General features: G+C 37.2%; 1 protein-coding gene across 1 annotated transcript in view; it reads right to left on the bottom strand.

Moving 5' to 3' along the window:
* LOC126234947 (agrin-like) overlaps positions 1 to 17,433 on the bottom strand; it is a 1,214,606-nt gene that overhangs the window by 18,701 nt on the left and 1,178,472 nt on the right. Inside the window, exons 25-26 of the mRNA XM_049943685.1 lie at positions 13,675 to 13,815; positions 10,868 to 11,060 (exon numbers count right to left, since the gene is read on the bottom strand). Coding sequence (XP_049799642.1) covers positions 10,868 to 11,060; positions 13,675 to 13,815 — 334 coding nt within the window. The remainder of the gene's footprint in view (positions 1 to 10,867; positions 11,061 to 13,674; positions 13,816 to 17,433) is intronic.

Below are 17,433 nucleotides of genomic sequence, written 5' to 3'. Positions count from 1 at the left end.
TCTTGTTTTTAATTTCACTTAAGATTGTTTATATGCTGAATCCATCCCTCCAACAATCATTTCTTTTTTGACTTCTTCACATTTTTCATACAGCCATATTGTCTCACTTTACCTGCGCTTCCTATTTATTTAATTCATAAGTGACTTGTATTTCTGTATTCCTGAATTTCTTTGAACATTTTTGTACTCCCTTCTTTTGTTGATCAGCTGAAGTATATTATCTGTTATCCATGGTTTATTTGCAGTGACCTTCCTAGTACCAATAGTTTTCTTTCCAACTTCCACCTCCATCCTAAGCCAAAGTGTTATCAAGTGCCTCCACTCAGCCTGCCCACATAAACTATGTAACAAGTGAGACAAACAAGAACCTTGAGAAACAGACAACAAAAATGTCACCTCGATTAGCAGATAAGAAGACAGAAACCTCAGTAAGTATTGTATCATCTCCATCCCATAGTGAAGTGTTATCTAGTGCATCAAATCAGCCATCCCACACTAATGTGTTATCAAGTAGGCTTATATCAAATCCCCCATGCCAGGTAAATTATGCAGGAAGTGAAATAAAAAAGTCTGTCACCCGAGCCTCAAACAGAACCAAAAAAATACCACAGAGAAGTAATGATTTTTTATGGCCTGCCACAAGGAAGTCCAGCCGCTACCGAAACATAACACCGTCACCACACCAAACATGAGGACCAGTGAAAGGCAAACGACTATGTGTGCATCCAGTTGGGCCCAAGACACCACACATCTTCCCTCTTGCTGTGAAAAATCAATATTATTCATGCACATAAATATTAGATCTCTGAAATATAAAGCTGACGAACTTGGTGTTGTATTGAATGGAAACAATAGAATAGTATTATATGTTAATGAACACTGGTTAAGAGAAGAAGAGATAGAACTGTATGTACCACCATGTTTTAATTTAATTACAAGTTACTGCAGACCCAATGAAGGTTATGGGGGTTCCTCAATATATACAGGGCTATTACAAATGATTGAACCGATTTCATAAATTCACTGTAGCTCCATTCATTGACATATGGTCACGACACACTACAGATATGTAGAAAAACTGATAAAGTTTTGTTCGGCTGAAGCCGCACTTCAGGTTTCTGCCGCCAGAGCGCTCGAGAGCGCATTGAGACAAAATGGCGACAGGGGCCGAGAAAGCGTATGTCATGCTTGAAATGCACTCACATCAGTCAGTCATAATAGTGCAACGACACTTCAGGACGAAGTTCAACAAAGATCCACCAACTGCTAACTCCATTCGGCGATGGTATGCGCAGTTTAAAGCTTCTGGATGCCTCTGTAAGGGGAAATCAACGGGTTGGCCTGCAGTGAGCGAAGAAACGGTTGAACGCGTGCGGGCAAGTTTCATGCGTAGCCCGCGGAAGTCGACGAATAAAGCAAGCAGGGAGCTAAACGTACCACAGCTGACGGTTTGGAAAATCTTACGGAAAAGGCTAAAGCAGAAGCCTTACTGTTTACAATTGCTACAAGCCCTGACACCCGATGACAAAGTCAAACGCTTTGAATTTTCGGCGCGGTTGCAACATCTCATGGAAGAGGATGCGTTCAGTGCGAAACTTGTTTTCAGTGATGAAGCAACATTTTTTCTTAATGGTTAAGTGAACAGACACAAAGTGCGAATCTGGGCGGTAGAGAATCCTCACGCATTCATGCAGCAAATTCGCAATTCACCAAAAGTTAACGTGTTTTGTGCAATCTCACGGTTTAAAGTTTACGGCCCCTTTTTCTTCTGCAAAAAAAACGTTACAGGACACGTGTATCTAGACATGCTGGAAAATTGGCTCATGCCACAACTGGAGACCACACCGCCGACTTCATCTTTCAACAGGATGGTGCTCCACCGCACTTCCATCACGATGTTTGGCATTTCTTAAACAGGAGATTGGAAAACCGATGGATGGGTCGTGGGGGAGATCATGATCAGCAATTCATGTCATGGCCTCCACGCTCTCCCGACTTAACCCCATGCGATTTCTTTCTGTGGGGTTATGTGAAAGATTCAGTGTTTAAACCTCCTCTACCAAGAAACGTGCCAGAACTGCGAGCTCGCATCAACGATGCTTTCGAACTCATTGATGGGGACATGCTGCGCCGAGTGTGGGAGGAACTTGATTATCGGCTTGATGTCTGCCGAATCACTAAAGGGGCACATATCGAACATTTGTGAATGCCTAAAAAACTTTGTGAGTTTTTGTATGTGTGTGCAAAGCATTGTGAAAATATCTCAAATAATAAAGTTATTGTAGAGCTGTGAAATCGCTTCAATCATTTGTAATAACCCTGTATAAGTGACAACCTAGGGTTAAGATATACTGTGCTTGATGTTAGGGACATATGTGTTAAAGGCATTCTTGAAGCGGCTGTCATGCTACTACCAACATTAAAACTCACAGTTATTTCAATATACCATTCTCCGGATAGTGATGCTGATCAATTTATAGAGTGTTTAGATAAACTTATTCACTGTACAGAAAAATATACGAAAAACAAGACAGTAATTTTAGGAGATTTAAATTTTGATGTAAGGAAAAAAACACACAAAAATACTAATTTGCTTATCATGCTAAGATCCCATAATCTCCTCTGTGCAAATTATAGTCTCACAAGACAACTTTCTTGTCTCGACAATTTTATCACAAATATACATAAAGATGATTTTGAATTGGGACTGCTTAATGTCGACCATCACAAAGGTATATGGGTAAATCTAACAATTAATGAAACAGTGGGGGATTGTGAACCAACCCGGTATGTCAGGTTATTAAATGATAAAAGCATAAATAGCTTCAGGGATAAGCTGAAGGTACTAAACTGGAATAATATAATACATGCTTCCAACAATGTTGAGGTGGCTTGTAGCAGGTTTGTTAGTACTCTATCTGAAATTTTCAGTATCTCCTATCCAATGGTTCCCAAACGAAACAAAACTATAGCAAGAAAGCATGGTAGAACTACTCCACATAGGTGGTTCACACCACATTTACAGAAGCTAAGATTAATGGTTTTGATATGCTATGATAAGGTAAAAAATGGTAGTGTTGACAATGCAACATATGTTGGCCTCAAGAGACACTATAGATCACAAATCAGATTAGCAAAATGTAGAGCAATTAATACCTTCATTAAAAACTCTAATAGTAAGTGTAAGGCTGCATGGAGGGTCATTAAAGCAGAATTAGGTACAGGTAGTCATAGTGTAAAAGTTACAACTGATGTTAATGTCACCCCAGATGAATTTAACCTCTTTTTTTATCAATGCAGCAAACCCTAACCCCTCATCTCCTCATAAGAAGAGTTCAAAATCAAATTCACAATCTACTTATATAAAACAGTTTTTACAAAACTTTGCTGATACTGTGCCAACCTGTAATTGGAGACATGTGGAAATAAGTGATGTAATTAAATCAGTGGCAAAGTTAAGTGACTCCAGATCAGAAGATATTTATGGCCTCTCAAATTTTGTGATTAAAAAAATAATCGACTTGATATCATTCCCTCTCTGCACACTCATAAACTGGATATTTGACAGTGGTATTTTTCCAGAATGTCTGAAGAAGACAGTAGTAATTCCATTACACAAAAAGGGTGATAAAAACTGCACTAATAATTATCATCCAATTTCTCTAATACCTATTTTTTCAAAAGTAATCGAATACTGTATACAAAAGCAAATTAACATGCATTTGTCAAAAAACAATGTACTGACTAAGTCTCAATATGGTTTTAGGGCCCAGTTATCAACAATTAATGCTGTTGAAAAAGTTGTTTCTATTGTGCAATCTTCTTTTGAATCCAAATTATCTGCTGAAGCCACACTAGTGGACTTAAGCAAAGCATTTGATTCTGTAAACCACGCAATACTGCTGGAAAAACTATGGTGTTATGGCATTAGGGATCTGTAACTCTCCCTCATTAAATCATATCTCAGTAACAGAAAGCAAACTGTAAGCTACAATGCTCAAAAGTCACAGTTACTGAATGTCACTAGAGGTGTACCCCAAGGATCAGTGCTTGGGCCATTACTGTTTATAATATTTATAAATGACCTGCCCAGCAATATGCCATGCAAATCTGTGCTTTACGCAGATGATACAACTTTCATCAATTCAGGGAAGGACATAAATAAACTGAAGGAGCAAAGTAAAGATTTTCTCAGATTATCCAATATGTGGTTCGAAGCCAATGAGTTAGCTATTAACTATGAAACAACTGTAAATATATCCTTCAGCTTATCCAATGCTGATATTGAGTACACTTCTACCAAACTTCTTGGCATATACTTAGATACGAAATTAACCTGGCAGAGTCACTTAGACAACATATCTCGAAAGCTTTCGCGAGTTATCTATCTACGGAAAAAATTATGCACCTGTGTTTCTGAAAGCCTGCTGATTAATTCCTATTATGCATTCTTTCATTACCATATTAGCTATGGTATTTTTCTGTGGGGTAATTCTCCATGGTCCAGGAAAATTTTTATTTGCCAGAAGAAAGCCATCAGGAGCATCTCTGGGATTACCAAAAATAACATATCATGTAGGTCATACTTCAAAGAATTACAGATAATGACAGTCCCTTCTCTTTTTATATACAGCTGCCTTTTGTACATAAAAGAAAACTTTAACAGTTACAACCTTAGGCAGTCTATTCATAATCATAACACTCATCAAACATTTAAGATAGACATACCAACAACTTGACTCAAGAAAACACAAGACAGTTATGAATACATGGGAATAAGTCTTTTCAACACATTACCTGTGCAGGCACATTGATTCTCTCTTAATATATTTAAAAGTAAGACTAAAAAATGGCTGAAAGACAAAGCATTTTACAGTGTTAAAGAATTTGAAAACTCTTCAAAAATAGACCTGACGTACGAAACAACTTGGAACTCTGTTTGTACCTCTTCCTAAGCTTTTTTTGTCTCTGTAGTTCCACATTTAACTGTTAGACATGTGGAGAAATCCTTATGTATGAAATGTATTCTTTTATTATGCACATTCTTTAAAATGCACACTTTAGTTATGTGGGATATCTTTATGTATCAAATGCATTCCTTTATATTTGATGTTGTGACTTACCGAACGAAAGTGCTGGCAGGTCGATAGACACACAAACAAACACAAACATACACACGAATTCAAGCTTTCGCAACAAACTGTTGCCTCATCAGGAAAGAGGGAAGGAGAGGGAAAGACGAAAGGATGTGGGTTTTAAGGGAGAGGGTAAGGAGTCATTCCAATCCCGGGAGCGGAAAAAAGGACAGGTATACACTCGCACACACACACATATCCATCTGCACATACACAGACACAAGCAATGTATTCCTTTATTATGTATGTTCCTTTAAAATGTATACTTTAGCTTTGTGTGATACCTCACAATAGTTATATTTCTTAATATGTAAATTGTACATTACTCATGGCAACATCGATTGCATGTAAATGCTTGAATAAATAAATAAATAAATATACTTCCATGATTTCTCTGCTTTAAATATGTCCATTCCTCTTGAATTGTACTGCCTATTGAGCTATTCATTATTGCGGTGTCCATAGCCTCAGAGAAATTCAACTGAATCTCCTCATTACTGAGAACTTCCATATCCCACTTCTTTGTGCACTGATTGTACCTGACTAGTCTCTTAAACTTCAGGCTGCTCTTCATCATTACTAAATTGTGATCTGAGTCTACATCTGCTCCTGGGTATGCCTCACAAGTCAGTATCTGATTTTGGAATCAGACCATGGTGTAGTCTAACTGAAATCTTTCTGTATCTCCTGGCCTTTTCCACATGCTCCTGTAACCATTTCTTTTACACCTTCCAGTACAACCCTGTTTTCCAGTCCCCCATGAATATTAATTATATTTTCATCTCCATTTATGTACTGAATTTACTTATTCAGTGTCCTCATATACTTTTTCTACCTCTTCATCCTCTGCTTGTGATGTCAACCTGCATACCTGAACTGTTATTGTCAATGTTAGTTTGCTGTCGATACTGATGGGAACAATCCTATCATTGAGCTGTTCACAATAACTCACTCTCTGTCCTCCCTTCCTATTAATAATGAATCCTACTCCAGTTCTACCATTTTCTGCTGCTGTTGATATTGCCCTATATTTGTCTGACCAGAAAAGAATGTTATCTTTTCATTGTTATTCAGTCTTTTTCTCATGGTCATCTTCTTTTTGGCAGTCCCCTCCCAGAGATTGAAATGGGGGACTATTCTGGAACCTTTTGCCAATGGAGAGATCATCATGTTGCTTTTCAATTACTGGCCACTTGTTCTGTGGATACACATTATGTGTCTTTAGTGCAGTGGTTTCCATGCCTTCTGCATCCTCATGCCAATGATCATTGGTCATTCTTCTGCCTTTGGGGCGGTTTCCCACTTAAGGGCAAGAGAGTGCCCTGAACCTCTCTGTCCACTCCTCTGACCTCTTTGACAAGGCTGTTGGCTGACTGAGGGTGACTTCTTATGCTGGAAGTCTTCGGCCGCCATTACTGATGATTTTTACTCAAAATATAAGGTGGTGGGATCAAGGACTTTCCTACTATAATCACAGTTTGCACATTTTGATTCATGATCTCTTTATGGGTTAGTATTGTGGGGTAACTCCTCACTTGCTCAAGAAGTATTCATTGTAGAAAAGAAAGTAATAAGTAATGTGTATAGAATTCGCACAAGTACATCATGCAGCTATCTCTTTAAGCAAATAGGAACATTAATTGCACCATCACATTACATATATACTGTACGGCTGATAATAAAAATTTATGAAATTATCAACAAACCACCTAAATTTGGGAATAACAGTGATATTCACAAGTACAAACGAGACAGATAAATGATCCGCATTACCCTTCAATGAATCTAACCTCGGGTTACAAAGAGGTGAAATTTGCAACTATAAAATTCTTTCACAATCTACCAATTTAAATATTATGTCTGACAGATAGCAAAAATATTTTCAATCATAAATTAAAGAGCTCTCTCCCAACTCATTCATTACTACAGAGGAATTCATCAGTAGAGTAATTAGTCGCCAAAAAAGAAGCTGTAAATGGCCAGCATATAGCCATATAAATATTAATATTTTTTTATTTAGTTGTATTTAAGTGTTCCGTGTGTGTCCTGTTGACACATATCTCACTGTAATATTTATTGTGAATTTGATCTATGGAATAAATAACTAAGTAACCACCTCCAATAGGATAATGTCTAGTAAAGATGTATTCAAGCTAACCTCCTTCCCATTTTTCTAGCAAGAATGTTTGTGAAAGCCAATTTGAGCTGCATTAGTAGTAGTAGTAGTAGTAGTAGTAGTAGTAGCAGTAGCAGTAGTATTATGAAGCATGGAAAAACTGCAAAACAGCAATGAAATAAGAAAAATAAGACAACAAACTTGGAATTCATGTATGTTGTTACCACAGTAGCGATATAAAAAGAAAATACCAGATATGAACTAGAGTTGCTACACTGTTCTTGGTATGTGCTGTTCATGACAAATTACATATTCAAGAGTGTGATGACAGCTGAAATTGTGGAAATTTGATTAGTCATCTGCTTGAGTTGTTTTGAAACATTACTTACCAGCTAAAATGGGGCTGAGGGCCAGAGGTAGGTCACACTCAGGAACAGGTAGAAAGTAGTTATATGTCTGTACTTTCAGTGTTCATACACTGTGGCAACTACTTTTAACAACAGATTTGATATCCAGAATGTTTGTCAAAGCTTGTAATGAACATGAATGTCCTTGAAGGAATAGGGTTATGAAGCCATCTCAAGTAGAATTTACCATTTCTGCAGGCACAGGAAGAATGATATAGTACTGTTTGCATATCTCAAACACATTCCTGGCAAAAAAGCCGTATTTGTAAACTTCACAAATCATCACATGAGACAGCTATTGCTGTGGGTACTATAACATGTAAGCTGGTCTGTAGATCAATAGATGACTGTGTCTCCACAAATAAGTCTTAGTTTAACTCACAGAGTAAAAAGGAAATGATGTGGTTTAACAAGTCTACAAAAATGGTATGTATCAAATATCCACGAAATAGATGACTTCAGATGAGGCAGTATTTATGTGGCGCTGGCTGTAGATATGGACATTGTTGTCCCTCTGGGTGAATACACAGGCCTCCATTTCTTTATAATTGAAACTGTGACTATATGTATGCAGGGATGGCATATATGAGGTTTAAGTATATTCTCAAGCCCATTCAGTAAGAAAAATTTCTTCCTTAGAAAACAATAGGACTCATTTCACAGATAGATATCTTTAACAGCAAAAATTCTGTGCATGGAGTGGTCAGATTAATAATATCTTTCCCTGATTATAAGAAATTATATTTGGAATGCACCTTGTTGCTTACACCCTCCTCCATAGACCTTTGCCAAACTGAGTGTCTTTGTAAGAAGTTTTAATGTTCACATCCTAGGAAATCAAAAGCAACAGCATTTATGGAATCACATGCCACTGTGTTCTTCATATTACTCATGTAAATTGACAGTACCTCTATTACACTACAGTGACATAATGACATAATGATTTTGTACATGTTGATGTCCCAGAAAAAATTCTTTGATTGAAACAGTGTTTTAAAGCTGCCCTGTGTTCATTTTATTTGCTAAATTCCATCATATTTGACACTTAATTTTTAAAGTGCTGTAATTTTTGTGACATCTGTTCTATCAATGGAAACTACTATTGTGAAAGCAAAGTGCACCTAATGAGACACACTTTTAAAATTTAAGTTCAATTGGATGAGAAATTACTTTTGAGTTTAAGTACATAATTCCACTCTGAGTCATAGTTCAACACATTTTACTGTCTGGAACAAAAACCTTTAAGGATGGTGGTTGTTAGTGTGTAACGTCCCATCGACAACGAGGTCATTAGAGACGGAGCGCAAGCTCGGGTTAGGGAAGGATTGGGAAGGAAATCGGCCATACCCTTTCAAAGGAACCATCCTGGCATTTGCCTGAAACAATTTAGGGAAATCACGGAAAACCTAAATCAGGATGGCCGGAGACGGGATTGAACCGTCGTCCTCCCGAATGCAACCTTTAAGGAATAAAAGCACTGGGAAGAGAGTGAAAGAAGTTCAGGACCCCTAAGAACACTACTGCAAGATATATAATTATCTACTTTACACAATATTCTCACTGCTTATTCTGCTGAATAAATACTTTATTCACTGTAGATAGACTACCTGCAATGATACTTCCATAAGACAACAGGGACTGAAAATATTCAAAGTAAGCCAACACTCTTAATCTAATTCTACACAATCAGAAATACATCTAAGGGCAACACAAAATTATTATATGGAAAACATGTTGATCTGAATTTCTTGATTAGTTTATCTGTCTTGAATCCATTTTAACTTATTGTTGAGCTGGATACCACGAAATTTTACATGCAATGTTCTTTTAGTGTATGTCCATGCTAAAGGTAGCAGATAATTTTTGCTTGTCTAAAATCATATAATATGACTCCTCATGAGATTAATACTTAAACTGTTTGTAGTGAATCAGTCATAAGGCTTTTCAGCTACTATATCATTTATCCATGCCTGACAGGAACCCCTTAATTAATATGTTTGTATCAAGAGCAAACAACACATTTATTGAACTATATTTCAAAGTAAGAACATCAGTGGGTACAGTACTGACCCTTGTGAGATGCCACATATTCTAATAATAAAGTTTATTTCAGTCAACTGCTTGTATAAAATTTTTAATAGCTCTGCTTGTTTTGACTAACTGTCTTGTTCACAATACTGAACGGCATTGTTGATGACACTGTTGCTTAGAAGCACTGTGCAATCCAAGCATAAATATGTAATGTCTGTCACAAGCAACTGATGGAACTATATTTACAAAGTATACCACTAACATCTACATCTGTGAACTGACCGTATGAAAAAGCAACAACTGTTCAACTGTTCTAGCTTTGAAATTATGTCAACTGATTATTCACTATTGTGTAAGGCCATAATAAATGTAGCAAAACTATATATTCCTTATCATACATCTTTAAGTATGAAACTTCCTGGCACATTAAAATGTGTGCCAAACCAGAACTCAAACATGAGACCTTTGCCTTCCATGGACAAGTGCTCTACTGACTGAGCTACCCAAGCATGAATCACAATCCATCTGCAAAATTTGCAGAATGATCACTCCTGGAAGAAAGGGTATAGCAGAGACATGGCTTAGTTCAAATTATTTTAGTCCCGAGAATTAACTGTGCCATATCCTTGTTTTTGTGCATTTGCATCTTTGTTTTTTAGAGGAAAACAAAACTCAAAGTGCTGTAAAAATTTGTTTTAAAAAAAAGAGTTAAATTTTGCATGTACACTGTGTGCCTTATACAGTTCTTCCCAATATTCTTCCCATAATTTCTTCTAAACACCATAATTGAGTTATTGTTTATGATTTTATGATACAACACTTTTCTTCTATGCTCTCTTTGTAACTGTTCAGTATATTTTATTGTTAAGATTTGACTAATATGGTCAGTGAACTATTGACAACTGATTTTACATTTAAATCATTGACGGAAAATGTGCCTAAAAACAAACTGTTAATGCTGTTGCACAATGTCCTTTAATCCTCATAGAGCATTTTAATGAAACAAATAATCCTAAGCTAGTCTAGGTATACAAAATCAATTTTCATTCTGCAGCTGTGTGTGGGCTAATTTGAAGCATCAACTCTGTGTCTTCAGTCACTAGTAGGTAGTAATTAATTATCATAGTGAGAAACTGTGCTGTCTCTACTTGCTGGAATTGCAAAAAATTTATATCTACCTTTGATTTAGAAACTTGGAGAGTAGCTTGCTTTTTGCCAAGATTGAACCTCATTTCTGGGAACCCATCAGCCACAGTCACTCCAAAATGATGTCCTTTGTTGTTTCTCCCTTTACCCAGCCACAACAATAAACCATTGAGCTCTGTTGTTCGGAAGACTATTTCGTAACGATTCATTCGCTCACCCTTCCTCCTGTAATAGAAAACACAAAGATTTTTAACATGTTGGAAAACATTATTATTTATTGGCAATTGTTGAATATGAAAATGTATATTAATATTAAAATTAATAATAATAAGTCTAAAATAATGTGCCATGAACATATTCAACAAAAAGTGCAGATTGAGAGTGGAGTCATAGAATCAAATGATTCTGTTTTGTATTTGAGCAGTTGAAGACAATGACTGGATGAATGGGAAAAGAAAAAAGTATAGTAAGACAAGTTTAGAGTGCTTTTTGTAAATTAAATAGAGTACTCAAAACAAAGCTCTTGATATGACTAAAACACAATGTCTTCAGTCAATGCCTATTACCAGTACTGACTTATGACAGTGAAACATGGACTTTTAGTTAAAAAAACCAGTAATTGTCTAATGTAATCTCACTGAAGAATGGTGATGCATGTAGGGAATTAGTAGGAGAGACAATAAGATAAACAGATGAACTATGCAGTAAAATTGAGAGGAGGACATAATAATGATTGTACTGAAAATGGAATGGAAGTGAATAGGTGACATAGCAAGGTGTGTGAATGGAAGGTGAACTAAGGGAGTTCTGGATTTCCAGATAATAAAAGAGACCAAGACAATGACGTAATGATAAGTGAATACTTGACATAAGGAAACAAACAAAAGCAGTATGGATGCATGTTGGTGAAGACTGCAATGCACAGAAAATTCAACATTTGGCATTTCTCCAGCAAGGGATGACAAATTATTTAACTGGATGGATAAAAAATCTACTCACCAAGCAGTGGCATAACACACACATAAAAGACTGTTGTGATTGGCAAGTTTTTGGAGCCAGTGGCTCCTTCTTCAGGCAGAAGGGGAAGGAAGAAGGGTGAAGGAAAACGACTGGAGAGGTCTAGGAAAAGGGGTAGATTTTGAGAAAGTCACCCAGAACCATGGGTCACTAACGATATGGTAAGTCTCCCCTGACTCGCAGTTCTGGGTGACTTTCCGAAAATCTATCCCATTTCCTAGAGCTCTCCAGTCATTTTCCTTCACCCTTCTTCCTTCCCCTTCTGCCTGAAGAAGGAGCCACTGGCTCTGAAAGCTTGCCAGTCACAATAGTCTTTTACGTGTGTGTTCTGCCAGTCCTTTTCCTTCACCCTTCTTCCTTCCCCTTTTGTCTGAAGGAGCCAATGGCTCCGAAAGCTTGCCAGTCACAACAGTCTTTTACGTGTGTGTTGTGCCGTCGCTTGGTGAGTAGATTTTTTTATCTATCCAATTAAATAATTTTATCAATAAAGGATGACAAATGGCTGCTGCTGCTGCCGATGATATACTCAAATTTCATGCAAATAGTAGTGACATATTATACTCATATTGGGGGTGAACTAGGCAGTTCTGAAAGAAATAAGAAAGGAAGATAAGGGTTTACTGTCATGCTGATAACGAACTAATTAGGGCTAGTAGGAGTGGAGGGAGTTCCCAAAAAGAGTAGCATGAACTAAATAAACAGTTTAGCCTTATGTAGATTTGGGTCAACAATTGAATTTGATTGATTGCAGAATAACATATTTTCCTGCATTGGCTGCAGTTTACTGATAGCCCTCTCTTGTAGTCACATGAATACTTCATCATCCTCAAGCAAACAAATACATATCTAACTGACTACATTTGATTGGAAGTAACTAAGGAATTTCAACCCTACTCTATAGGATATGAACACTCTCAGATGCTCACAGTCTGGTGCAGGTGTGATACACTGCCAACCAGGTGGCCCAATTACATGCTTTTTGTGCATCTGTGAACCACTTGGTCACCCCTGCCCATGTGTCTCGGCTACGGGAGTATGATCGCATATGCTCCTGCCTGGCTGCCTAACTTCCCACACATCAGCTGTTTGCCCATCCCTATTGGTCTGGGCTCCTGGGCACCTAGCTGCCCACAGGTAGGCACTTGAGCTAGAACAGCCAGAACTAAGGGACTGATATGAATGATTGCAAACAAAATACATCCGCAGAGGAAAAAACAATTCCCTTCCTTTCTAGTCTAATTATATGAACTTTTGTGCCAACAAGGAGTAATTCCTGGTGATTAGCAGAAGAAAGATCAACATAAACATTGACACTTACACCTTCGTTCTGCAAATAGCTGTGAAGTACATGGCAGAGGGCACTTACGAAGTACAGGGTAGAGGGCAGTTCCCATTGTATTACATATTAGGGCTTCTTTTCATTCCATTCTTGTATGGGGCATTGTATGTAGTGTCCCTCTTTGCATGCTGTAATTGGTCTAACTTTGTATTTGCATTCCTTAGGTGATGAATATGTAGGGGGTTGTAGTGTGTTAGCAGATTCCTCACTTAGCCAGTTTGCTGGTTCCTGAAACTTTGCAAGTAGGCTTTCATGGAATAGCTTGCAGCAGTCTTCAAGATCTACCTCTTCAAGGATTTCCGTATCTCCATGATTAGGGAAATGAGGAAATGTACAGAGTATATGTTGTGTATTGAGGAGAAAAGAGGTAGGCACATCCAGGCTAGGAGGATATGTGGATGCTAAATGGAGAGTTGGAACTTGACAGGCAGTAGTGTTCATACAAGCGATGTTAGCTAGAGAGAGATTTTATTTTACACTTACCCTTTGTCAAAGAATTCTGTGTCATCTTCATCATACATGTCATCCACACCATGAGTGTCATAATCATTATAAATTTCATATTCTTCATCTTCTTCTCGTGAACTTAAATCAGTGTAGTTTGTGCTTAGAGAAATGTTAGTGCTGCATAGAAGTGACAGAAAGATTGATGTGGTTAGTATGTTAAATGTAGTAAATGTATGAATAAAGATAAACGGAAGCTCACATTTTAGTATGTTAATCACTTAAGTTACACCAGTCATTAGTAACAGATTTTAGTGACATGTTTTTTGTGTACAAATTATACAAACCTATGAACACATATAATCAGCGAACAAACAATTACTGATTTCTTTAAATCTGAGAGAGGAAAGTGCAGTTATGTGATGGATATATGCAGTGTGGAACTCATGAATGATAATAGAATTAGAAGCCAGATGAATCTAAACAGCCTGTGTAGAGGGAACAGTCTGAAGTACACTGATGTATAGAAGTATTAGTACTAGAATTAGCAATGATAGTAGTAGTAGTAATAATAGACAAAGAATAAGGAGAAGAAGAATTAATCTGAAAAAATACAGTGCTTTGAAAATAGAATTAGCATCTAGTAGTTTCATGAGATTCTTGGTAGACTGCTTTGATTCTGTGGAACTCTGATCACTCAGCACTTTCATTGCCATACATAGACAAAACATATAGGCCCACAGTAACATTGGTCAGAAATTTCAGCCAGCCAAATATAAACACATTTATCTTGAAATTAAAGGAAACCCACTCGACCTTCAGCAACCAGTGTTCAGTAAACAATAATTACAACACTTACACATCTGACTTCAAAAACATTTTCAACACATGATAAATACAATAAAAGTAAGACATGGATTATGGAAGGTATCAGGATCTCTAGTATTAGAAAGAGGGACATGCATAAGGAAGCAAAAACCAACCATGATGCTGAATTTATTAGGTACGAAATCAAATACAAAAAAATATTTGATAGGGTAGTTAAACAAGCAAAACAAATGGCAAACAGTAAATACATAGCTAATGCCTCAAATAAATCAAAAGCAGTATGGCAGGTTATCAAGAAAGAAACAGGTACTGAAGAAACAAAACATTTTAATTACAAACTAGAAATTGGTGGGAATATTGTTACTAAGACTCGGCGCATCTGTGAAGAATTTAATAAGTACTTCATAACCACAAACAAAATTCATAACTTCTTGCTTCCACAAATAAGACCTGATGCAGTACTGCAGGAATCAAGAGAGTTTAACATCATACAATCCCTAAAAAATCTTAAATCTGTGGGCTGGGATGAAATTCCAACAAATATCATAAAGGTAGGAAGTGACAGCATTGCACCTCAACTCTGTAAAATAATAAACCAATCATTTGATGAGGGCTGTTTTCCAGACAGACTGAAATATGCTGAAGTCTGTCCAATCTACAAAAAGGGAAAAGAATATGGTTTAGTAAATTTCTGCCCAGTGTCTATACTCCCAGTTTTCTCTAAAATAGTTGAATGAATAGTATGTAATCAATTAGAACAGTACAATAAAGGAGGTAATATTATTCTCAATAACCAGTATGGGTTTAGGAAGGGACAAAACACTTTACAAGCTGTAAATGAACTAATCTCTAAAGTAAGTAAATGCCTCAACAACAAACAAAGTGTATCTGGTATTTTTTGTGACCTCTCTAAGGCATTTGACACAGTAAATCATAAGCTACTGCTCCAAAAATTGGGTACTGATGGGTTCCATGGAAAATCTATAAGATGGTTTTCATCTTATCTCAAAAACAGACACCAAAGGGTGGTGATACATCAAAAGGGAGAGAAACCTTGCTCTAGCTGGAAAGAAATTCAATAAGGCGTGCCCCAGGGCTCGATATTAGGACCACTTCTGTTCTTATATTACATAAATGACATGCCTAGCAAAGTAAATACAGATGACTCAACTGCTGCAGTCTGCTGCAAAAACACTGATGAATTAGTATGGACCACGAAACAAACTCTACAGGAACTTGAACAATGGATAAAAAATAATGGTATGAAATTAAATCTTGAAAAATCCCAAATCATACACTTCAGGACCAAACAAACTACTGAATGTATATCGCAAATAGAATCATCATCATCATCATTTAAGACTGATTATGCTTTTCAGCGTTCAGTCTGGAGCATAGTCCCCCTTATAAAATTCCTTCATGATCCCCTATTCAGTGCTAACATTGGTGCCTATTCTGATGTTAAGCCTATTACTTCAAAATCATTCTTGACCAAATCCAAGTACCTTCTCCTTGGTCTACCCCGACTCCTACCCTCTACTGCTGAACCCATGAGTCTCTTGGGTAACCTTGCTTCTCCCATGTGTGTAACATGACCCCACCATCTAAGCCCTTTTGCCCTGACTGCTACATCTGTAGAGGTCATTCCCAGTTTTTCTTTGATTTCCTCATTGTGGACACCCTCCTGCCATTTTTCCCGTCTACTAGTACCTGCAATCATCCTAACTACTTTCATATCTGTAACCTCAACCTTATTGATAAGGTAACCTGAATCCACCCAGCTTTCACTCCCATACAACAAAGTTGGTCGAAAGATTGAACGGTGCACAGATAACTTAGTCTTGGTACTGACTTCCTTCTTGCAGAAGAGAGTAGATCATATCTGAGCGCTCATTGCATTAGCTTTGCTACACATCGCTTCCAGTTCTTTCACTATGTTGCCATCCTGTGAGAATATGCATCCTAAGTACTTGAAACCATCCAGCTGTTCTAACTTTGTTCCTCCTATTTGGCACTCAATCCGTTTAAATCTCTTTCCCACTGACATTACTTTCGTTTTGGAGATGCTAATCTTCATACCATAGTCCTTACATTTCTGAGCTAGCTCTGAAATATTACTTTTCAAACTTTCAATCGAATCTGCCATCACAACTAAGTCATCCACATATGTGAGACTGCTTATTTTGTGTTCACATATCTGAATCTCACCTAGCTAGTCTATTGTTTTCAGCATATGATCCATAAATAATATGAAAAACAGTGGAGATAGGCTGCAGCCTTGTCTTACCCCTGAAACTATTCTGAACCATGAACTCAATTTACTGTCAACTCTAACTGCTGCCTGACTATCTATGTAAAGACCTTTAATTGCTTGCAAAAGTTTCCCTCCTATTTTATAATCTCATAGAACAGACAATAACTTCCTCCTAGGAACCCGGTCATATGCCTTTTCTAGATCTATAAAGCATAGATACAGTTCCCTGTTCCACTCATAACAGTTCTCCATTATTTGCCGTAAGCTAAAGATCTGGTCCTGAAAACCTCTAAGAGGCCGAAACCCACAATGATTTTCATCCAATTTGTCCTCAACTAATACTCGCACTTTCCTTTCAAAGGTACCTGAGAAGATTTTGCCCACATCACTGATTAAAGAGATACCTCTGTAGTTGTTACAATCTTTTCTGTTTCCATGTTTAAAGATTGGTGTGATTACTGTTTTCGTCCAGTCTGATGGAACCTGTCCCGACTCCCACGTCATTTCAATTATCCTGTGTAGCCATTTAAGACCTGACATTCCACTGTATTTGATGAGTTCTGACTTAATTTCAGCCACCCCAGTCACTTTATGGCACTGCAATCTGTTGACAATTTTCTCCACTTCCTCAAAAGTGATCCTATTTCCATCATCTTTCCTATCCCACTGTACATTGAAATCTGAAACATTACTGATCGTATTTTCACCTACATTGG

Source organism: Schistocerca nitens, chromosome 2 (genome assembly GCF_023898315.1).
Source record: "Schistocerca nitens isolate TAMUIC-IGC-003100 chromosome 2, iqSchNite1.1, whole genome shotgun sequence".
NCBI classification, from domain to species: domain Eukaryota; kingdom Metazoa; phylum Arthropoda; class Insecta; order Orthoptera; family Acrididae; genus Schistocerca; species Schistocerca nitens.
This window is presented reverse-complemented; position numbering and strand designations above follow the sequence as displayed.